The 23990-nt window shown below is 37.4% G+C and overlaps 1 protein-coding gene across 4 annotated transcripts in view; it reads left to right on the top strand.

Moving 5' to 3' along the window:
• The window catches only part of Wwp1 (WW domain containing E3 ubiquitin protein ligase 1), a 99236-nt gene that overhangs the window by 47124 nt on the left and 28122 nt on the right, over positions 1-23990 (top strand). For all 4 annotated transcript variants that reach the window (XM_040741367.1, XM_040741365.1, XM_040741364.1 and 1 more), the window contains exons 9-17: positions 4266-4593; positions 12630-12725; positions 13618-13792; positions 16203-16257; positions 16345-16429; positions 16550-16678; positions 17886-17961; positions 18157-18228; positions 21529-21617. In XM_040741367.1, the coding sequence (XP_040597301.1) occupies positions 4266-4593; positions 12630-12725; positions 13618-13792; positions 16203-16257; positions 16345-16429; positions 16550-16678; positions 17886-17961; positions 18157-18228; positions 21529-21617 (1105 nt within the window). The remainder of the gene's footprint in view (positions 1-4265; positions 4594-12629; positions 12726-13617; positions 13793-16202; positions 16258-16344; positions 16430-16549; positions 16679-17885; positions 17962-18156; positions 18229-21528; positions 21618-23990) is intronic.

The raw sequence follows: 23990 nt of genomic DNA, 5'->3' as shown, positions 1-23990 counted from the left end.
CAAGACTCACTGATCTTTGTGTTGTCTTCATAGTTCTGTCATTTCCAGAAGATCTTATGGCTAGACTTGAGTATGCAACTGTCCCATATTGACTCTTTTCTCTTAGGAATGTGTATACCTCAGGTTCTTCTGTGTCTGTGAATTTTATTATTTTTCTTTATTGTGGTATCACCATTTCTTATCCAGTCACGTGTTGAAACAGCCTGGGTTCTTGAGTTATAAGCAATTAGGAATATAGATTCTGTCCATATTTGTGTACCAGTTTTTAGTGTGGTCATATGCCTTGAATTCATTTTGGTTGACAAATGAGATAAGTAGAATGTATAATAGCTTGATGGAAAACTTCCCAGTCATTTTCCAAGGTGGTTGTGCTGTACATCTTCACCAACAAAGAATGAGAATTCCTGTTTTTCTTCATCCTTATTGCATTTCAATTTAAGCAGAGTTGTATTTTCCAACCTTCTCACCTAAAGGTATTTTTTATCTATTCTTAGTCTTTTTATTTTTATGGATGGCTCTTAGTCTATGCCATGATCGTGCATGACGTTATTCCCAAGCCCTCAGCAGGATTAGTTTCCAGGCCTGCCTAGAGTAAAAACAAGCAAACCAACAACAAGAACAATAAACACCAGTTCAGTATTTTTGTTTTGTTTTCTTTCTAACACACCTTGAATATGATCTTGATTTTGAAATTAAGGCTCTTCAATCTCCTTTATATGTGAGTTTTACCCTTTTTAGTGTTTTTGGTTTTTCCAGTCTTAATACATTGTCAAGTATAACCAGCAATATTGAACTGGAGTAGTAACTATGATCACCCTTACTTTGCTCATTATTATTTTGTTGAATACTTTTTTTTAGCTAGTATTGAAAATATTATTTCTTTTATCCTTTGCTCAGTTACTGTGATGCATTTCCTAACACAATTTACTAATACTGAATTATCCCCTGTGGTTTGGGGGATTTTTTAAAATAACTTTTATTTAACTTAAAAACAATCTTATTTTATTTACCAATCCCGGTTCCCTCTTCCTTCTGTCCTCCCATTCCCCCCACCATCCCCCCAACCCTACGTTTCATCTACTCCTCAGGGAGGGTAAGGCCTTCAATGGTGGATCATCAAAGCCTGACACACCATTTTGGGCAGAACCTAGGCCCTTCTCCATGTATCTAGGCTGAGAGAGTATCCCAAAGCACATTTGTGCACTAGGGATAAATACTGGTTCCACTGCCAGAGGCCCTATAGACTGCCTAGTGCGCCCCCCCCCAACTGACACCCACGTTCAGAGAGCCTGGTTCAGTCTTATGCTGGTTCCCCAGCTATCAGACTGGGATTCCTGAGCTCCCCTTTGCTCAGGTCAGCTGTTTCTGTGGTTTTCCCCAGCCCAGTCTTGACCCCTTTGCTCATCACTCCTCCCTCTCTACAATTGGATTACAGGAGTTCGGTTCAGTGCTTAGCTGTGAATCTCTGCTTTTGTTTCCATCAGCTACTGGATGAAGGCCCTATGATGGCATTTAAGGTAGTCATCAATCTCATTATAGGGGAAGGGCATTTAAGGTAGCCTTTTCAGTATTGCTTAGATTCTTAATTGGGGTCATCCTTGTGGATCCCTGAAGATTTCCCTAGTGCCAGATTTCTCATTAAGCCCATAATGACTCCCTCTGTTAAGGTATCTCTTTCCTTGCTCTCCTTCTCTGTTCTTCCCACAACTCCCTCATGTTCTCCTCTCCCCCTCTCCTTCTCTCCTCTTTCTCCTACTTTCCCTATCCCTTCCAATTTGCTCAGGATATCTTTTCCCTTTCACCTCCAGGAGTCATGTATGTCTCTCATAGGGTCCTCCTTGTTTCTTAGCTTCTTTGGAGTTGTGGATTGTAGGTTGGTTATCCTTTGCTTTATGTCTAATATCCACTTATGATTGAGTACATACCATGTTTTTCTTTCTGTCTCTGGGGTCCCTCACTCAGGATGGTTTCTTCCAGTTCTGTTCATTTGTCTGTGAATTTCAAGCCTCCATTGCTGGCGGAAATACAAACTTGTACAGCTACTTTGGAAATCAGTATGGCAGTTTCTCAGGAAAATAGGAATCAGTCTGCCGCAAAAATCCAGCAATTCCACTCTTAGGCATATACCCAAAGGATACACCTTCATACCACAAGGACATCTGTTCAACTATGTTTGTAGCAGCATTATTTGTAATACTAGAACCTGGAACAACCTAGATACTCCTCAACTGAAGGATGGATAAAGAAAATGTGGTACATTTACACAATGGAGTAATACTCAGCGTTAATGAACAATGACATCTTGGGGATGTTTTATATGGGCGAAAAGTTCTTCAGTATTCCTAATAGAATGTAACAATTTAAATAATGCAAAAATTGTCTATAAAGCTTAAAAGAAATTTTCAAACCCTGTCTAGCTCCTGTGTTTGAGGGAACCGTTTCTCCCATTGCCTTTCCATTTCATCTCTGGTCATTTAATTTCATTCATTTGCCTAATACATGTCAGACTCGTTGTGATAAAGTTCTGTGTATTTTACTCAATAATTCTGATTTTACTCAAATAATTTTGTTTTTCTTTACAAATATTACCATTTTTAAAATTTTTTCCTGATTACAAAGTCATTGGGTAATATATTTAAAATACAGATTTCCAGACAGTTCTCTATAAATTTATCCTAAAATATATGAGCCTGTTGTAGAAAGCAAAAGCTGAATGTCATTCATTCCAACCTTCTGTGTTGCTACCAGGTAGCCAGTGCAGTAGTTTCAGACTGAAGCTACTCATTTTGGCCTCAGCTGCCCTACTAGCCAGTAAAATGGCAGATGCAAAACCCACTGAGCGGAAATTCACAGTGGAGAAATTTGTTCAGTGCACTTCTGGGACATAATTGTAGACATTGCAATGCATTTGGGTTTCCAGGGCCATTTGTGAATCCACTTGGAGGATAGGGCAGCCGTTTGGGGGGGGGTGGTTATAGGTCCCATACATTACACCATCCGTGAGTCTGGCAACCCTGTAAACCACATTCATGTCCTCACTCCCTGCATAATCTTGGATGACTGCCTATTCTCCCAAAGTTCTTAAGCTTGCCGGTCACTTAAGCCACCAGTGTCAGAGAAAATAAGGTTTACCTTGTCTTGATCAATTTCTTACCACATGGATGGAGTCCATGGATTGTTTCAGGGACAGTCCAGTGGGGCTAGAATGTCTGAAGGTAGACATTCATTGAAGCAGTACTCCAATGTTTCCTCCAAGTTTCTAGGAGACAGAAAATGCAGAGACTTGTTTCACCAAGTAGCAAGCTCACATGCTACCTTGTCAATATAAGTTCCCTTCTGTAGCATGAGAGATAAATGCTAGGAAGTACAGAGACCTTTTCTGCATCCACCTGCCTTGCAGATCTCACAACTGTGTATACACTGCTATCTGTCTTTGCTACACTTGGTACTTACTAAGCACACTTTCCTCATTCTCTTCCATTTTACATGTCTGTGTCCTCTGTTGTCCTTCAGTGTTTCCAGTGTGTTGATTTACCATCAGAGAAAGGCAAGCAAATGCTTATAAACTCTAATCCATCATATTGAATTTTCTTCCTTGAAGGTTTGACTCAATTTTATGTGTACATATAGTTTAAATGGATCAGTTACACTTGAAATAAAAAAAAAAGTAAGTCTCAGCAGTGTTTTATTTCTTATGTGTCAAATGGAAGCTGGGCTTGATGGTGTGCCTGTAATCCTCGCTACTCAAGTGGCTGAGGCAAGAAATTTCAAGTTTAAGATCTACCTAGACAACTCAGTGAGACATCTTAAAAAGTTAAAAAGTAGTAGAAAGTGTAGTAAAAAGTGTAGACTGTTGGATTCTATTTATACTTCTCTATAATACTATCTTAAGAATTAATGCAATCATGTATTTCTTATTAAATGAAAGTTTTTTGTTTAGTTTTGTTTTGAGACTACCACTTATATATTGACAGGAGGTTTAAAGTTGATAATTTGGAGGAGAAACATTTATTTTCTTAATGTTGGTGTGTTTCCTGAAGTTAAAGTTATTAATATATACACTTAAAATTTTATCATTTTCCAACTTATTCTTAAAATTCCTAAAATTTTTATTATTTACTCACTTAATTCCTAAAAATTGATTCCAAAAACAACTTTTGTTTTATGTTGTCCAGTATCTGGTACATTGCTCAGTTTCAATAGGCATTGAAGAAGTGTGATAAATTGCCTGGGTCATAATTCATTTTGCTATTTTTCCCTTGTAGTTAATGGAGAATCATCTTCATCTGTCCTAGCTGATAATAGCTCCACCATGGGTACTCCACTACCATCTGAAGAAACCACTTCGACTTCCAATTGCACTAGCACCACCACCCAAGAGCCTCCTGTACAAGAACCCCTGGCATCCTCAGAACACATTGAATGTATTCCTTCTACCAGTGCCCAAGTGGGACCAGAAGCTCAGAGCCTCATAGACACTGATTCTGATTCCAGAAACAGTTCTGTTTTTGACAAAGTCAGGCAGCCAGAAGGGTTTGCAGAACCTCTGCGACCACGGTCTAGAAATGCCAACACAGAATCTTTGCCATCAGGGTATGTCAACAAAATGCTTTTAATATTCGTCTTCTATTTAAGTAGAAATTTTATGATGAAGTATGACTATTGAATATGTATTTGAAATGTTCGTTTTGTAAAAGCAACAAAACAACAACTTCTAGGGGCTGGAGAGATGGGTCAGCAGTTAAAAGTTCTTGCAGAGAGCTCAAGTTCAGTCCCCAATATCCATGTCAGGAAGTTCACGATTCAGCTCCAGGATACTATGCCTCTGACCTCTGTGGGTGCCTGCACTCATGTGCGTACATATCCCAGTTCTGCACACTGACACATACATAATTAAAAATGTTAAAATAAATCTTTTAAAAATTAACTTTAAATTGGAGCATTCATACTATTTATTTGCTCCAGTGGAACTACTTTTTGGAATTAAACACCATCACTTATCTGATCAAAATATGTTTTGTATGAAATGGCATGCAGACCTATGTGAATCTGCAAGACCTTTGATTTCATTTTCACTTGACCATGACACACTTGTCATACTCCAGTTCTGTAGCTCTCTGTGTGACCTTGCATTCTTGATAATATTTCCAATACTAGTGAATACTGGTGCCAGTCTCCAAAGGACTCCGTTACAAGCTTGGATTTTCCTAATCTTAGTTTTTCCTAATGTCCTGTAAGTTTCCTAATTTCTTTTAAGTATGGTTATTTAACTCCCAATGGTTTTCTTTAAAGAATGATTCATCATCTTCATTTAAACATTGCTTTCTCCTTACTTACTATATCTTTTTGGTACTGATGATAATTATATTAATTATTCATGCATTTTTCTACCTTTAAGACACAGGTTTAGACTTAGACTTGATACCATGTGTATGCCCAATATAGTTTGAAAGTGCTGTGATAAAAATATAACACTTGTCTTAGTTACTGTTCTGTTGCTGTGAACAGACACCCTGACCAAGGCAGCTTATAAAAGAAAGCATTTAACTGGGGGCTTCCTTATAGTTTCAGATTAGTCTATGACTATTGCCCTGAAGTAGTAGTCGAGAGCTCACATCTGATCCATAAGCAGTGGGCAGAAAAAGAGTGAACCTGAGCCTGGTGTGAGCTTATGAAACCTCAAAGCTCATTCCCAGTGACCTCATCCAACAAGGCTGCACCTTCTAATCCTTCCTAAACAGTCCACTGAAAACCAGGCATCCACATATGTGAGCCGACAGGGGCCATTTTCATTCAAATCACCACATCAATGTTCAACACAGTGTCAGTAATTAGAATGTTGACTCTAGCCTTTGAAACTACCTAGCTGGCTCTGATTTTCCTTATTCATTTGATTGCTCATCACAGAACTGTGTTCAGACTTCTTTCCTATTTTTGAAACTTTTTTCTCAGTGCTTTTACAGGTTCATTTGGTTTTAACATTGTGTAATTGTGGTTTCAGACCATGATCTTCGTGTGCTTCCATAGTAAATCTTATCATTTTAGCTTTTGTACCGTTATGTGCAGGTCAGAACTTGCTCTCAGTTTAGTTTGTGCCTTCTGCATAGACCTCTCATGTTTTTGCAGACATTGTTCTCTACCCCTCCTTCAGAAAGCTTTGTCGTTTGTCTCCCTTCTGTGGTAATTTACTTGTTGTGTTGCCCAAGTTGACCTTGAACACAGAGCCCTTCTCCCTCAGCCTCCCAAGCTGAGGATATAGTACATCAGTAATGTAGCCTGTGCCTCACTGGAGAGGGAAAGCAGCAAAGGGGCCTGGCCTGTGTTAGGGGAGAGAGAGAGAAAAGTCAGGCGGTCTAAAAAATCTTATCACTGTCTTCCACTGTAGTCCATCTTCCTTAAACTAATTTGTTTGCCACACAAAACAAAAGAACCACCTTTGAGTGATTTATTTATAATTTTGTACATTCTATGCATCAGGGCAAACTGGTACAGTGCTAAATAGTAACTAGTTTAAGATTTGAGGGTCAGGAGGCATAATTAAGAATATTATTTAGGTACTGACATAAAAAGAGATAAAATACCTACACTGCTTCAACCGTTCTGCCTGGGGTAGAACACTACATATTGTGGGTGTATTGGATATCAGTTCCCTTCTTTGCCCTTTCAGATGACAGTCTGAGGTCAAAGAGCTCCTGGCCCATAGGAGAACCTGGCCAATTTCACTAACTGCCCAGGACATCCTAAGTCCTAGTGTGCTCCTTTTCCCTCTTCTGTCAGTGGGTCCCAGGGGAAGCAACTTGCGGAGCTACCATTTTAGGGGTAAGATTCTACCAGTGGAACCTGAGAGTTGCCGAGAGTGACCTCTGCAGCTGGTGACCAGAGTGTGTGTTCGGGAATGATAAAGAAGGTACTTAGGGTAAGATAAGGTAATGAAGGATGCCTTAGCTTTGTCTACATGACTCACAGTGATAGTCAAATAGAGTTATTTATACTCATGTATCCTGTGGAAGTGGTGAAGTGCTAGGTGGGCAAGATGGCATGGTGGGTGAAGGCATGAATACATGCATGCATAACCACATGCACAAATAAATGTAAAAAGTCAATTCCGAGTTTTTGGGGGGGAGGGGTTGGAGATATGGTTGAGTGATTATGAGCACTGTGTTCTTCCAGAGGACCCAAGTTCAGTTTTCAGTGCCCATATCAGGCATCTAACATCCACCTATAGCTCCATCTTCAGGTCATTAACATATTGTTCTGGTCCCTTTGGGGACCTCCACACAGGTGTACATATATGCACACATGCACAAATGCATACATTTAAATAAATAATAGTAAAACCTTTTTTAAAAAGAATGGTAGGTGGAGCTGACCAGACTCAATAAACTCTTTCATTTGCTGGAGGTTACCCCTTCGCTCCAGATTATTTTTATTATTACTACTACTAGTCATTTCTTCAAATACATCTTTACCATGGTGCTTAAATACAGTATTATTTGAGGGCAAGAAGAGATCCAGAACTTAGTTTTAATGTCTCTGGGGAAGTAATACAAATATTAGCATGCTTGCCAAACTTCCCAGATCAATGCATAGGTCAACTACTTATCTACATAAAATGATCCAAAGTTAAGGCAACAGAGAGTAAAGCATATTTTACAGAATCACTTACAGTGGTGTTCTTAAGCTGGCTGTAAGCCATAAGTACTTCAAAATTTGGCAGTTTAAAACCACAGTCTGATGACCAGAGATCAGGAAATGGCCTATCAGGGTCCTTCTCCTTAGAGTCCTTCTGAACTGACACTGAAGCTCCAGTGGGGGCTGACTCATAAATGTGCCTGACTTAGCACCCCAACACTACTGATCTCGGGGCTGCTGGTGAGTAAGCTCCATGTGAACACAGGCTCTTAGAGAAGGCTCAGCCGATAGTATCACCATGACATATTGTGCTGGAGATGACATTATAAACAATGAACCAGAGTCAAGTCAGTTTACAGTTGGGTTTTGTGGCACAAGCCTGCTAGTCCCATCTTCTTGGAAGGCTAAGGCAGGAGATTGGAAGTTAAGATGAGCCTTTAAAATATAAAATTTTAAAGGGGTTGGAGATGTACATAGTTCAATGTCAGAGCACCTGTGTTGCTAGGCCCTAGGTTTAATCCTTATACTACAGAATGAAAAAAGAAAGAAAAGTTAAAGAAGAAAATCTTTAGTCTTCCTCCCTGGAGTTAGGTCTGCTGCTCTGTAGAGGGGCTTCTTTTCTGGCAATACCAGGTGCATTGAAAAAGTCAGGATGGACGAGAACTTTATGAGGCTGATGAATAAAGAAACTTACCAAGTTTCCAACATGCTTCCTGTCTTTCTCAGAGAAATCCCAGTACACTTAGAAGTAGGATTTCACCTTGCTACCCAGGAAATTTGAAGTGACTTCTAGTCAAGATAGCCTGCCCCTGAAGACTGTAAATGCCTGTTGTTTTCTAACAAAGCTACAATGCAGTATCTCTTATCACCTTTAATTAATATTGTAACCCATAATCTGTGTTTTAGAACCTTACTCATTAAATATGTGAGGGAAACCTTGTAATGTGAAAAGGGGACAAAATAGTCAGTATAAAAAAATGCTACTTGAGGGCTTAACAGATGCCACCAAACCTGGCAACAAGAAATCCCTGATGGTGGTAGGAAAGAGGCAGCCCCCACAAGTTCTGTTCTGACTTCCGTATGCACCCAGTGGCTTGCACACACACACACACACACACACACACACACACACACACACACACACAATGTTGATATAATAAACTTTAAAAATTAATTTAAAAAGAAAGTGCTGCTTGAAGAAAAGAGGCTACTTTAATATTGTCAGAGGATAAGAAAAGCTGTCACATGCATAGCCAGGTATTGTGTAAAATGAATGCTTAAAGAACTTAAGGCCCCCAGGAAAAGTAACTCAGTAGAAGCTTTAGTTGATAAAGGTAAACTTGCCAGCTAATAGAACAAAATGTTAAGTATGTAACATACAAATCAAGTTGAAACATTAGGTGTTTCAGGAAAACCCTAAGAGAAAAGAGTTACCAAAACTCTTGATGATAAGTGAAAGAGGCATATTTTAAATTATTCACTGTGAGTGTTTTATTCTATAGTGTGTCTTCTTGTTACTACCAAAAGAAATCTCAAGTTCTTCCAGAGATTTTTTTTTTTTTTTGCTTTATGTACATGGGTGTTTTGCTTGCATGTGCACAATACATACATGCAGTACTTGTGGAGGCCAGAAGGGAGTCTCGTATCTCCTGAAACTGGAGTTAGCAGATGATCATGAGCCAGCATGTAGACGCTAAGAATCAAACCCAGGTCCTGAACCAGTGCCTTTAACTGCTGAGCCATCTCTCCACTCCCCAGAGATTTTGTTAAAGGGCAAAACAAATCTGGTGTTATGCCAATGAGAATAGCAACAAGCTTGTCAGAGTCAGCAGAAAAACTTGTCAGAGTCAACAGAAGCTGGAAACAAATTTACCATAAGTGCTGAGGAAACTAGGATTTATTAAAAATTTTATTAGGTTATTTGCATATGAACCAGAGTTCAGTAACCAGTTGTATAGTTGGAAGGATGTTAGTGTGGTTGGAAGAAGGTGTTAAATGTTTTAGGTGTTCAGAAAAGAGGTCTGTGGTCTTAGAAGTCAATACATTTTACTTGAAATTAAGTAGCGTGAAGTTAAGCATGTTAATAAGAAAAGAGGTAAATACCAGAGCTTGTACAAATGGTTTGAAAATGTTGTCATGGAGATGAGATTATAAAGTGATGGGGGAGGAGCAGAAGGTGTATTTGTTTGAGCTGTGTGACCCATAGACTGTATGAGTTCATTTAACTCTGAAGGTATTGTAAACTATTTGAAAGTGTATATCATTCTGATAAAAATCAAAGTTATATTTAAAACAATAAAGTGTGCATTTTGAAACCAGAGAGTATTGCAAAAAGGACTGATTTTAGAAATCATTACTAAAAAATAGCAAAAGTACTGTTGCTGACTGGTCACCTGAAATGCCCCTAGTTTTGGTTGTTAAGTGTTAAATGGCCTGAGGTGTATGTTTAGGTATTCCTGAAATGCCTGTGAAATCTAAGTTCTCTATTTAAATATTTCCTATGAACTTTTTCTAAAAAGGAACAAAATAAGCAAATTAAAATTTTATGTCATTTATTTTATTGATATGCTCCAAGAGTTTGTGTTTTTGAAATGCAGAATAGCATGAATGTTGGTATAGTATTATATGCCTTGATAATTTGATAATTTCTATGGTTTTAGTGTAAGTAGAAAATTGGGGATCTTTATTGTTCATGGGTATTACCTGAGCATTCTATGACAGTTTTTTTAAACTTTATACATTTTTTCTTTTTTTTTAAATTTAAATTAGAAACAAGCTTGCTTCACATGTCAATCCCAGCTCCCTTTCCCTCCCCTCCTCTCCCACTCCCCCTAGCTCCCTACTCAATCCCCACTCCACTCTCCAGGGAGGGTGAGGCCCTTCATGGAGGAATCTCCAATCTGTCATATCATCTGTGGCAGGGCCTAGGCCGTTCCCCTTGTGTCCAAGCTGCGAGAGCATCCCTCCATGTAGAATGGTCTCTATGACAGTTTTCTTAGTTGTGACAAATAATTATTGAATGAATTTGTGTTTATGTTATTTTTAAGTATGAATGTATAGACATGATCTAGTCTTAGGAAATAACTATGTTATATGGTATATGAAGACAGCAGAAGGAAAGTAAATGAATAGAATAACTGAAGGCTTCTCTGACAGTTAAAATTAAGTTGGATTCCTGTGTTTAAATTTGTTTTACTTTAAAATTGGGAATGAAGGTGAATTGCAGAAACATGAGAATTTTTAATTGTTTGAAAGTTTTATACAGGTATATAATGCACCTTAGTCATATTCCTCCCACCCCCCTCTAGCTTTACCATCCTCCCAGTACAGCTCCCTCCCAATTTCCTGTCCTCCTTTTTCTCCTCTATTACCCCACTGAGTTCAGTTAATGCTGACTATATGTACATGGGGCAAGAGCTAATACAGAGGCCTTGGAGGGTGCTGCCTACTGCCTTGCTCAACATGGCTTCTTCAACCTACTTTTTATAGATTTACTGTCAACTACAAGTAGTTCCCCAACTGGGGGTGGAACCTTGGAAACCCCGCCCCATTCCATGTTAAAGTTTTCACTGACTTGCTCTTGTGCAGATATTAAACAGGTAACTTTGCCACTGAGTTTAGTGTGTGCAACAGCCATGACATATCCAGAGGATAGCACTTCAAAGCACTCTTTGCCCATGTGCCCCCTTCCATAATGTTCCTTGAGCCTTAACAAGAGGGGTTGATAGAGATGTCCTTCTACACCTGAGAAGTCACTTAGCACTTTGAATGGCTATAAGGCTTTGTGTAACTATTACACTCTGCATTAAGAAGTTTCTCTGGTCACAGTTTCAAATAGTACAAGTTTATGTACGTAAATATAGGTATGTAGTAGGCAATTAGACAACATGATACTGTTACAAACAGCATCAGTGGGTTCTTCTCTAGGGACTATGACTGTCCTATCCATGAGTTTTGACCAGCTTACAATGCCAGGCATGAGTTCCCTTCAATAGAGCAAGCCTGAAATCCAATCAAGAGCATAGCTGATAAATGGTCTAACACTGTCCGACCAGTGGGCACATTTTATCTGGCAGGTTGGTATTAGCATTCAGGGTCCAGTGCTGGGTACGACTGTTGATGTCTTTTCTCCTTAAGCAACCTACGTGACAGTTTCCAGCACCATGAAAACTAGCTGTTAGGACTATGTTTTTATTTTAAAGTTTTAATTTTAATTTTTTTTACTTTCCTATATATCATATTGAGAAAATAGCAGAGAAGAAGAAATGAAGAACCAAAAAAAAAAAAAAAAAAGAAAGAAAGAAAGAAAATCAAAGTGGGGAAAATAGATTGAGAGGATTTCAGGAAAAGATAAGTTTGTAATGTTCATTCAAAGGACTACCAAAATAAGGAGTGGGATAGATGTGCACAGTAACCTGTGTGCACAGTGACCTGTGTGCACAGAGGTGGCAGAGTTGTCAGGGACAGTACCATCACATGTTTAAGGTGCTTCTGCAAAAACAACTTTTAGATGTACAATTTTAAAGCCAAAGACAAAATGGATATTATTCATTGGCATTTAGTGCTGAGATTATTTCATTCTTGATTATTTTTCTTTTCTGCTAATTTGGAAGAGTGTAAATTGGAAAAATTTAAAATTTTAAGTATTCTATACTCTTTTTTTTACTACAGTTATTTATCCAGTTCTATTATGAAGAAGCAATAATTAAGAGGTTAAATATATTTATTGCTTGTCAGTGGCGGTTCATGCTTTTAATCCCAGCACTTAGAAGTCAGAGGCAGGTGGATCTTTGTGAGCTTGAGGTCAGACAGAGCTACACAGAGAAACCTCTTGGGGAAAAAAACAAAAACAAAAAAAGTATGTGTGTGTGCGTGTGCGTGTGTGTGTTTATATGTTATGAATGTGTGGACTTTGTAAAATAGAGCCTGTTTGTAATGTTCCTGATTCTAGAACATTTTCAGATTTTTTTACTTCTGTTTTTATACTTTTATTATAGGTGGGAACAGAGAAAAGATCCTCATGGTAGAACCTATTATGTGGATCATAATACTAGAACTACCACATGGGAGAGACCACAGCCTTTGCCTCCAGGGTAATACATTCATTGCCTTTATGTGTCTTTTGCTATATTTTTTATTGTGTATAACTTTTAAATTTAATATAATATTTATAAATAAGAATTTAAGAATAGTTGCTATAATTTTTGACAATAGTTTTAGTGAAATAGACTTTATGCTATGGTTCTCAATGGATGGATTAAATGAATGACTATAACATGGTAATCCTATTTATTTAAAATGAGCCTTCAGATGTGCTATATTGAAACACCACATTTACGTTTTCCAGTGATAAGTTCTCAATTAATTCCATAGGACCAAGTACTGAGTTCTTTCCTTCTGGTTGATAAGAGATGTAGAACAGGTCCTGTGCTCTTCTGGAGTTACAAGAGTGGCTTGGCAGGATGGCACACAAGGCACGCTTGGGGACCAACAGCTCACTGGTTGGGTTCCCCTATGAGGCCTCTGAGAGACTATGGGAAATGAAACTGAAAAGGTAGATAAGTTCCTTCTGACAGCATCCCTGAAAATTGTTTCTCGGGAAGAAGCAAGGAGTAAGTCTTTCTGTGATAAAATAGGAATTTAGCAAAGATAAATACTTCATGGATTCATGTCCACTTTTGAAGAATAAAAATAGCCGGACATAATGGCATTTTCCTGCAATCCTAGCACTTGAGGGAGAGAGTCAGGAGAATTGTGAGTTGAAAGCCAACTGGTTCACTAGATTAAGACCAGTGTGGTCTACATAGCTTCACCTTGTCTCAAAAGATCAAGATTGGGTTGTAGCTCAGCAGGTAGAGAACTTACCTAATGTGCTCACTTGCCTGGATCCATCCCTAGCCATGCCAGTAGATAAGTAAAAATATGTATGTTTTAATTTATCAGGAGATGACTCATTGCTTGATTTTTATTGCTTATTTGTGGTAGATGGGAAAGAAGAGTTGATGATCGTGGAAGAGTTTATTATGTGGATCATAACACCAGAACAACCACCTGGCAGAGGCCTACCATGGAATCTGTTCGAAATTTTGAACAGTGGCAATCTCAGCGGAATCAATTGCAGGGAGCTATGCAACAATTCAACCAACGATACCTCTATTCGGTAATTAGCAAACTACGAGGTGTTAATGCTACCTTTTCCTTACTAAAATATGTAGACTACATTTGAATGGTTTGCTTGCTTCATTTTATTTTTGATTAATCTTTAATATTACTTCTGGTTTGTTTAAATGAATAAGTATTCCTGAAATTTGTCTGACTTTGGAATATTTTAGATTTTGGATTAGGGTGCTCATCCTGTATTTAGTACATTTGTTTTGTTCTGTGTAGGACTTTATGTGCATGAAAGTTTGTAAACAGGACAAAATTAGGGGTTGGGTATGTATCAAAGTACTTTCTGCTAAGTAGCACCATCCTCTTAATGGATGCAAATTAAGCTACTTCAATAGAATACCAGGGTGGGGACAAGAATCACTCTCTGGAAATGAACAGTAAAAGACAACAAAATGAACAGATAGTAATAAAGTAATAAAGGTACAAGGGGAAACCCATGGTAGGATGAGGTGTTTCATTGTAATTGGGTATGTTAATTAGGTGACACAAAGGAAGCTTTTTTTTTTCTCAATCAAAAGGGGGCTTTTTATTGCTGGACCTTGGTAGTTAGCTTTGGGAGAAGGGAGTGGCCAAATAAGGGAATAGCCCTTGGTGGCTAACTTTAGGAAAGTAATCTAATAGTTTTTAGCAAGGTAGAGGGCAGGGGGGAGAAGGGCAAGGCCTGCTACAGTCAACTCGCCATGCTCAGGCTAGCCAGAGTCCCTTCATGGTCTCAGGAACTTTCTGCCCTCACAGGAAATTTCAGCCTGATGTTTGGTTACTGCTGAGCATTCTGTGAAACCAGTCTCCAGATTTTCTCTGGTGGTCAATACTCAGCAGTACTCACATTCTAGTAACCAGAAGCATATGATAGAAGTGATAAAACACACTTCCAACAGTGATTGTAAAAATGTTAATTTGCAAGAAATTGGATGGACTTAGAATGTTTAGTGCTAAGTGAAACCACATGTTTTCTGTCACGTGTAGCATCTAGCCAATAATATATGTATAGGTGTAAACAGATGTACATGGGGTATAGCATGACATGAACAAACATGAAGATAAAAACAGCTAAATGTTAGGGGGTGAAGATTGAACTCAGTAATGAACATGAATTATGAAATAGAATATCATTGTTTTTCTAGTTCTAATTCACAGATATTTTAATTTTTGATGCTGGGTAAATGAATAAAATGTATTTGATAGTGAAAAAATGAAATCTAATGTGAAGTTCTACAGCTTCTGTTCCAAAAGACTACTCTAACTATATAGATGTATACTGAGATCTATAGTTTTTGGATCATATTAATTTTGGTGTGTGGTTTTGTTTTTAAATAGTAAAAGTTTGAAATAAAAAAATTAAAGTTAAAAAAAAAAGAATCATTCTCTGGCTTGCAGTGCCATCAAGCAGCTGAATTCTGCCTTTTAGGGTATCGTCTATTACCATGCATCTTGCATGCACCATCTGTTATCATGTTTCTTGCCTACACTATCTGTTGTCATGCACTTTGTCTGCACCATCTGTTTCATGCAGTTTACCTGCACTGTCTGTTATCACCCCCCTTACCTGCACCACCACTGCGTTTTACGAGTACCATCTTTTACCGTGCGTCTTTCCTTGTACCATCCATTGTCATCCTCATTACCTTCACCGTCTATTCCGGCAATTGCCGTGCATCTTTCTTGCAGCTGCTATTGCCATGCACTTTGTCTGCTTTTTGACCATAAAGGGCTGCTGCCCTTGGCCTGATTTCCAGCGTCTCTGCCATGAAAGGGAAGGGTAAACTGAAAGGGGAGAGCTTTTCTGTAGCAGGCCCTTGTACTTAGCAAGCACCTGCATATTTGCTTAGCAGTTTAGCAAAGGGAGCCTTCCTGCTTCTGCCTCATTGGCCAGAATTGGTCACAGATTCCGTGGACTCCTTATGGGCACATTTTTACCTCAAACAAAGCTAGTGATTATATTATCAAGAAAAACAAGATAAAGGTGGATAATGAATACAATTAGCACTGTCTGTGGCAGTACTATCAAATATTCATCAAGATGTGTATATATTACCATTGAATAATTATTTTGCAGAATAATTATATTATAATGATTTTTCTGTTTTTGAACAAATAATAATGTCTCATTTAAATGGCATAATCTCTATATACTGTTCACCTATCTCCTCTCACTCCTTAGAAAGGACTAGGAAATTGCTTATTGATATTACTACATTATTTCTAAATCATTTTCTAATAATTATATAAGCTCATGACTGTTGTTCATATTTTTGGACTCTGTTTCTTGAAATTATTGTATTCATATTCCTTTATAATGTTTTTTAAAAATATATATAATTGTTAATTGCTTAGTGTATTAGTATACTTCTGGCTAAAACTGCTATCTAATCTCTGTCTGCAACCTCTTTTTCAACCAGGCTTCAATGTTAGCTGCAGAAAATGATCCATATGGACCTTTACCACCAGGCTGGGGTAAGCTGATATGATATTTATAAAAATATATGTAAGGTATATAGGTATCAAATTGTGATTGAATGTTATTTGTGCTTTATGTTTTAGAAAAAAGAGTGGATTCAACAGACAGAGTTTACTTTGTGAATCATAATACAAAAACAACCCAATGGGAAGACCCCAGAACTCAAGGGTATGTGTATAGTAAAGTCTTAAGTTATCATACATGATGGATGGATGGAATCAGTGGGCTGTAAGTACCTGAAACATACCCACTATATGATTGTGATTCTTTTTTTTTTTTATCTTACAGCTTACCAAATGAAGAACCCCTGCCAGAAGGCTGGGAAATCAGGTATACTCGGGAAGGTGTTAGGTACTTTGTTGATCATAACACAAGAACAACAACATTCAAAGATCCTCGCAATGGGAAATCATCTGTGTAAGTGGAAACCCAAACATTAAAAATATTACTTAGTGAATACAGGAGATTTACTCTCTAATGCAGCTCCCAAATTTAGAAGCAAGCCAATTTTGGTTCAAGAAAACATGCACAAGTAATATCCAACTATAACTTTTTTAGCTCTGTATAATTCCAGAATGGATTTGTGGTATACCATTCCTTAATTTAATAATATATACACATTTTATATATATGTATATACATACATATATATATGTGTGTGTGTGTGTGTTATTTTATATAATAACAATGGCATATATGTGTGTAATAATTACTATAGGCCAAAGATTGTTCTAAGCATTTTAGATATGTTAGCTCATTTTTATCTTCCCATGTCCTTTGAGAGAGGTATTATATTATTATTTTCCTGTTTATTTTTTCTTTTAACAAGTCCTCTGTAAGAAGTAATAAGTCATTCATTTTCTTAAAACACACAACATATAGCTTACCTTTTCATTCTTATCTATTTCCTTCGGTGGTGCATTATACATAAAACAGCCACTTTTTCCCATGTTTTTAGCAAGTAATGCTTTCACTGTCTAGAAGAATAGCAGGTCCCTGTTAAGTGTTTGGTAAATTTTCCTGGATGAATGAACTTCCCTGAGTGTGACAGCAGAAGTTTATGTTCACTCTACCATGAAAGTTCCTTAAGTTCTTTGTATTTTATTTTTTGTTAAGACGCTCTAGGCAGGAGAAGCGGGCCTCATTTTCAGCTGACTCTGGTGTCTGCCTCACAAGCTGAGCCGAATGATCTACATGTAACTTGCTCCAAGAACTGTTTATTTATGCTTTGCTTTGTTTTTGTTCACATCAGATTTAAGATAAGGTCTAGGTTTTTTTTTTCCTCCTGTTCCCCTTATCTAGAATCCTTGACTTCCTCAGCTTTAAGAATCATCAGAATTCTGCTTGTAGTTTTTTACAAATAAAAAAAAAGAATTATCCAACATAATTTTAAGTAGTCTAGGCATTCTATAAACTAAGGACTTCTCAGTTGACCTGTCCCTACTTGGAGTGTCTCTCTGTGCATGTGTTCTGCTGATGGGACCACGTTCATGTCTCAAGCCTCCATTGTCCTAATGAATACACCTGTGTTTATTGCCAGTAGACAGCTTTCCTTAGTCATATTATAATGTGACACACACTGTTTCATACTTATTACAGTGTTATTTGTTATGCTTCTTTTTAGAACTAAAGGTGGTCCACAGATTGCGTACGAACGCAGCTTTAGGTGGAAGCTTGCTCACTTCCGTTACTTGTGCCAGGTACTGCAGTGGTAAATAAATCTCATTTATAATCATTTAGTCTGATAGTTATGGAATATATATGCCGTGGCTTATATGCTGTGATACTTGTGCCATGTACTACAGTGGTAAATAAATCTCATTTATAATCATTTAGTCTGATAGTTACGGAATATATATGCCGTGGCTTATATGCTGTGATATTTTTATTTTTAGTCTAATGCACTACCCAGTCATGTAAAGATCAATGTGTCCCGACAGACCTTATTTGAAGATTCCTTCCAACAGGTAAGGAAGGTATTACCAAAACCAAACAGTACTACTTGTCTTATTTTATTCTGTGCTTCTAAAGGGAGTTAAAAGCATTTGAGTCTTTAAGCATTTATAATAGGCCTTACTTCTTGAGTGATTACATTAGTAATTATACTAAACTTTATTATGTGGGCTAGAGGCATACATGGAGTTAAAGCATTCATATACATAAATTTAAATTAGACTTTACCATATAATAAGTCATGATTGTTTGACATTTGCTGACAATTTTTTAATTGCTTTTTCTTTCCTCCTCACAGTATCTCTGTGAGAGAACTCCTACCACAATCTCCATTTTATAGGTAAAGGTGGGAGACTAGAACAATGAAGAATTTAGGAGTAGCTAGGTGTGGTATCACATGCCTTTAATCTCAGCATTCTAAAAGCAGAGACAGGTAGATCTCTGAATTCCTAGTCACATAAGGTGACATAGTGAGAGTCTGTCTTAAAAACCAACCAACCAGCAAACAAATAAATAGATAAATGAAATAATTTAGGTGTATTACTAAAATAAAGTTTGAACAACATTTGGAGTAAGTCTGTTTTACTATCTGTAAAACTTGTAAAATGCTAACAAATCAATTTGATGGATATTATAAATCCATTTGAATATTCCATTAGTAACTCTTATGTTCATTCTGACATCTAGGCTCTATTGTGTTTCATCTAGCCTGAGCATGTTGTTTAAAATAACCGTCCCTGCTTTTCTCTCATACGGTCATTTCATTTTCATGACACTGCCTGCTCCCCATTTCCCTTACTGGATGGAATTTTGCTTCATGAGGATATAAACTATTGGTTTACTTGACCCTTTGTCAGTACCTAGAACAGTGCCTTTCATGAACAGTTATCCAGTAAATACTGATGAATCAGTACAATGGAGAAGTCGAGAAGTTTTCATGACCTTTCACTCGCTAAAGTAATGACTGTCAATTTTCTTGTGTAGACAAATATGAGTCATTAATTTTTTTCCGGTATTTCCTTTATTTTTAAGATTATAATTAAATCATTTTCTCCTTCCATTTCCTCCCTCCATACTCTCCCATATACCCCTTCATACTCTTTCTGCCTCTTTTTCAAATTTATGGCCTCTTTTTTCACTAATTGCTATATAATATTCATATATTCATACACGTAACATAAAGCATAAGCGAACCAGAGACTGATATTGGGGTTCAAAAGCAAATAAGCTAGCCGATAGCTCTTACCTCAAGCTCAGGCTGAAAGGACTGACCCACGCATAAGCTCTTCACCACGCTTGCCTCTCCTCAGAGTGGCTGGAGAATGAATGCCTCTCTGAGAATGTACTTCCCTAATGATGGGATTAAAGGTGTGAGCTATAATTCTCTTTTAGACTGATTACTCTTGTGTAGATCTGGGTGGCTTTGAATTCACGGAGCGCATCTCTCTCTTAATCCTGAGACCCAGGAATTGTGTATCACCACCTCCTAGCTTCTGGCTGCTGAGAAGCTTCTGGCTTCTATAGCTTGTGGTTGACTTGCATTTCTGAATCCTTAGGCAAGCCTTAATCAATCATAAACAGTATATCACCATAAATACATGAATGCAACTGTTTATTTTGTATAATGGTATTGGAATGTATATGTTTTTATGGATGAGCATATGGTATTAAATAGCCAATTGGTATGCTCTTCCCTAGGGAAGACTATTTATCCTGCTCTCCACATTCCTTAGTTGCCTGTAGTTCTTTGTATAGTTCTGAGGCCTTGAGAACCTTCCCAGTTCATAATAGCATGTCCCTTCGTGTCCTCCTTGTTTTAACTCATGGTTAGGCACTCATGTTTTGAAACTCATGGGTGTAGCTGCTAAGATTTCTAGGAGAAACAATTTCACAATATACTCCTTGATCCTTTGGCTCTTAAAATCTTTCTGACCCCTTTTCTGAAATCTTCTCTGTGTCTTAGGTGTGGAAGTTTTTTTGTAAACGTATCAGTTGGGACTGGGCTCCACCACTCTACATTTTAAGTAGTTGTGTTTTGTAATAGTCTCAGTTGCAAAAAAGAACACTCTTGGATGAAGGGTGAGAACTACACTTACCTGTAGGTTTTAGAACAAATATTTATAATGTAGTTAGAGATTATGCTGGTTTAGTGGAGAGGTTCTCTTCCGGGATCTGTGACTTCATGAGTGCTCGGTAGTTGGCTAGGTTTCCAGTACCAGGTATGATATCCCTCTCGTTGAGGCAGTCTTAGGTCCAATTGCAGAGCTGTTGGTTACCATCAAGGTATGTTTGCTACTACTGGCACCCTATGGGTTATTACGCCATTTTGGTTGATGTTATTATTCTTTTTTTTTTTTTTTTGTACTGGTTAAAATGGAATAGTAATGCTGAAATTCTAGAGACATTTTTAATATCATACGCTCATTTTACTAGCTGTTGTTAAGCCTTAGAAAAGATAGCTGTTGTAGCTATAATCACAACTGCTTTTGTGTATGAGTGACTAAATCTGAGCCAAATAATTGTGTCAAGTTTCCAAGTGTGTTTTTACAAATGGCTTGTTTGGAGCTGTATTTGAATTGCTTTTAGCAACTGTGTATCTAAGTTCAAGTTAGTTATTGTTTTACTTTTCCTGTCTTTAGTCTGTTCACATATAGGGTAAGCTCATAATTGCTTCCTAGGGAGTCCTATTAGTGAGCTGTGTTTGAACTCAGACCTGCCTGTCTTGGCTGCAGTTCTGATGAATAATAGTAGATATAAATTTTTATCCCCAAGAAACTTATAGATTATAGCAATTATTTTGATCTTATTTTAAGACCTACTGTTGTATGTATATCACACACACACACACACACACACACACACACACACACATATATCGTTGTGTAAGAGTTGCAGTTGAATTTCTATCCTCTTGAGAGTTAGAAGATGTGGAGTAGGTGGGACTCAAAAAGACCTTTCACCTTAGAATATTGCTGCAGAGAAAAGCTTACCAGCCACATGTTGAAAGAGTATAATGCTCAAGGAGGGGAAGGAGGGAAAATGTAATCTAACTTGTCCTCTCCTACCACTAACTCTAAGTAGAACCATTTAATAGTAGAACAGGGAAGAATATATGAAAGTGAGTCAGAGAAACTTGAAGGAATGTCCATTTTTAGCTGGATTATGGAACAAACCAGATGAGCTGCAGAATTAAATATGAGATATTGAAATGTGTATACTTTTGAAAATACAGATTAAATCTAAATTGAATTATTTTGGAAGTAGCTTATACAGTGTAAAAATGTTTAAATATTCACACTTTTGTCTTTAATTAGATCATGGCATTAAAACCATATGACTTAAGGAGGCGACTATATGTAATATTTAGAGGAGAAGAAGGCCTTGATTATGGTGGCCTTGCAAGGTAAAGTTAAAAAGTTAATGCTTTGTAATAAATCTGTCTTGTCATCTGCAGTGGGTGTGTTCTTTAAAAGATACATGAATATATTAATTTACTTTTTCCAGTAGGAACCAGAGTTATTTTGGGTAACCATTATTTCAACTTTTTTGCATATGTATATATGTGTGGTATGCTTGTATGTGTACTTGCATGAGTATGGTACACTTGTGTGTACGTGGGTGAATGTTTTCTAGGGGTGTGTGCCTGAGGTTGACATGTGGTGTCTTCCTCTATCCCTTTCTACCTTATATGTTTAGGCATGGTCTCTTGCTGAATCTAGAATTCAACATTTGAGCTGGTATGATTAGCTGGCCTTTTCTGGGATTTCCTATCTCCACATGCCATGTGTACTGGGATTACAGGTGGGCCACATGACCACATGCCCAGAACACATGGGTTCTGGGGATCAGAGAACTCAGAGTGTTCTACCTTCATGGCAAGTGCTTTATGCACTGAGCCATCACAGGGTCCCACTATTATGATTTTTCTTCTGTACATGCTAAAGCTTTTACTAGATGATTGTATAATGTTGTACATATGGGTATAGCATAATTAATGGGTTTACAGAAGGTTATTTATTAATTTTGCTGTTTTAACATTGCATATCACTTTTATTTGTGCTTTTGCCCTGATCTGAGTTTATTTGGAAATGAAATTTTCTGCTTTTACTGAAAAGTTAACAGTGTTGTTAAGAGATACTTGTGAAGTAATAGCTAATGTAAATTCTTTTTTTATTTGTTTTCTCCCTTAATTGCTTCAAACAAATCTATATTGGCATTTTTTTTAAGTTTAACAGTTGCATTAAGTATTCCTAAGAATTTAGATTTTCATAGAATTTTGCAGAATTAGAAAGTCACAATTTCAGTATAGCTGACAGAAATGCAGACCCAGGTCACAACTGGTAGAAGTAGATACACAGCCTTGCTGTCGGTCTGTCTGTGTTTCTATTAGCCTCTTTCTTTATCCAAAACATTATTATACATTTTCAGTAAGCCCTTCTATCCAGAAAATTCATATTATGTGCATTGTGAATGTGTTTTTCTCAATTTCAGAAATGCCCAGACATTGAAAAGAAGGGTACATCTTAGAAAAGAGAGAACATATATTTTCCTCAGTGTCTAACATGATAACATTCACATTCTTTTGTGAACTATTGTTTGTCTTAGTTATTGGTTCCAGTTCTGTGTTTGGACAGTTTAAATGCATGTAATCGATTCTTGTGTATCATTGTTTGTTACTCCTAAATTTGACTTGATCATGCATTGATTGGTTAGACTCATCATTGAGGTACTTATTCAAGAGTTCATGGGGGATATGTTCCTGTAGTTGTTACATATTTGGAAGTATTTTCTTTGTTGGTTATGTAAACAACAACCTCACTAGAAAGACATTTCTTGCACAGCACTGTCTATCCAGTTTTCTTAGGGGTTGCTTCACTGTTGGTTTAGCATTGAATGTGAGCACTAGGCAGTATGAGGCCAAACCTTTGTCAGAAAATTTCCCTGGGTGTCACACTGTCTTTAAAGTACACTAGTTTCATTACAGATTTTTGTTTGTTAGTTTGTTTTGTTTTGCTTTAGGTTTGTTTTGTTTTCCAAGACAGGGTTTGTCCACATAGCCCTGACTATCCTAGGACTCACTCTGTAGACCAAGCTGGCCTTGAACTCATAGAGATCCACCTGCTTCTTGCCCCCCTTCAGTGGGCTGAGATTAAAGGTGTGCGCCACCACACCTGGCATTTGGACTTTTTTAAAGGAACATATTAAGAACTTTAATTTCAGGGAAGTTTTCTTCTATTTTATCTTTGAATATTTTTTTTCTGTTCTATTTGTTCTTTTCTTTCTTCAGGAACATCAGTCATGGGTATGTGGAATCTCCTTTGTCAGTCTTATGTGTCACATCTTTTTCTCTACGTGTCTGTCACTTATCATTTGATCCTAGTGCTTTTCCTGTTTTGGTTTTCTGGAACCTGTCTTCATGTCACCATTTGCAGAATTGCCCTATGTTTTGCTGCTTCTCATGTGATTTTTCTTCATTTGCTGTGTTACTGTTTTCTTCATTGTCTTCTCTAGGCCATGCTAGCTCTTATGTATTGGGTCATGATTCTTTCAGCCTCATGTGTCTAGTTTGAGAGTGCAGAGCTGAGCTTGTGTTGAAAGTCAATTCTGCCTCTTGCTAGTTAGGAACTTCTTTTTTGTGTTGGTATTAGGGTAGAGGCTTTTATCATGTATCCATTCTTCTTTTAGATCAATATAGTTTTTTATGGTTTGCTGCTTTCTGAAAGTGATCTGGAGCAGTTGGAAATGTGTGTGTGTGTGTGTGTGTGTGTGTGTGTGT

The sequence above is a fragment of the Mesocricetus auratus genome, unplaced genomic scaffold (genome assembly GCF_017639785.1).
Source record: "Mesocricetus auratus isolate SY011 unplaced genomic scaffold, BCM_Maur_2.0 Super-Scaffold_6730, whole genome shotgun sequence".
Taxonomy (NCBI): domain Eukaryota; kingdom Metazoa; phylum Chordata; class Mammalia; order Rodentia; family Cricetidae; genus Mesocricetus; species Mesocricetus auratus.
This window is presented reverse-complemented; position numbering and strand designations above follow the sequence as displayed.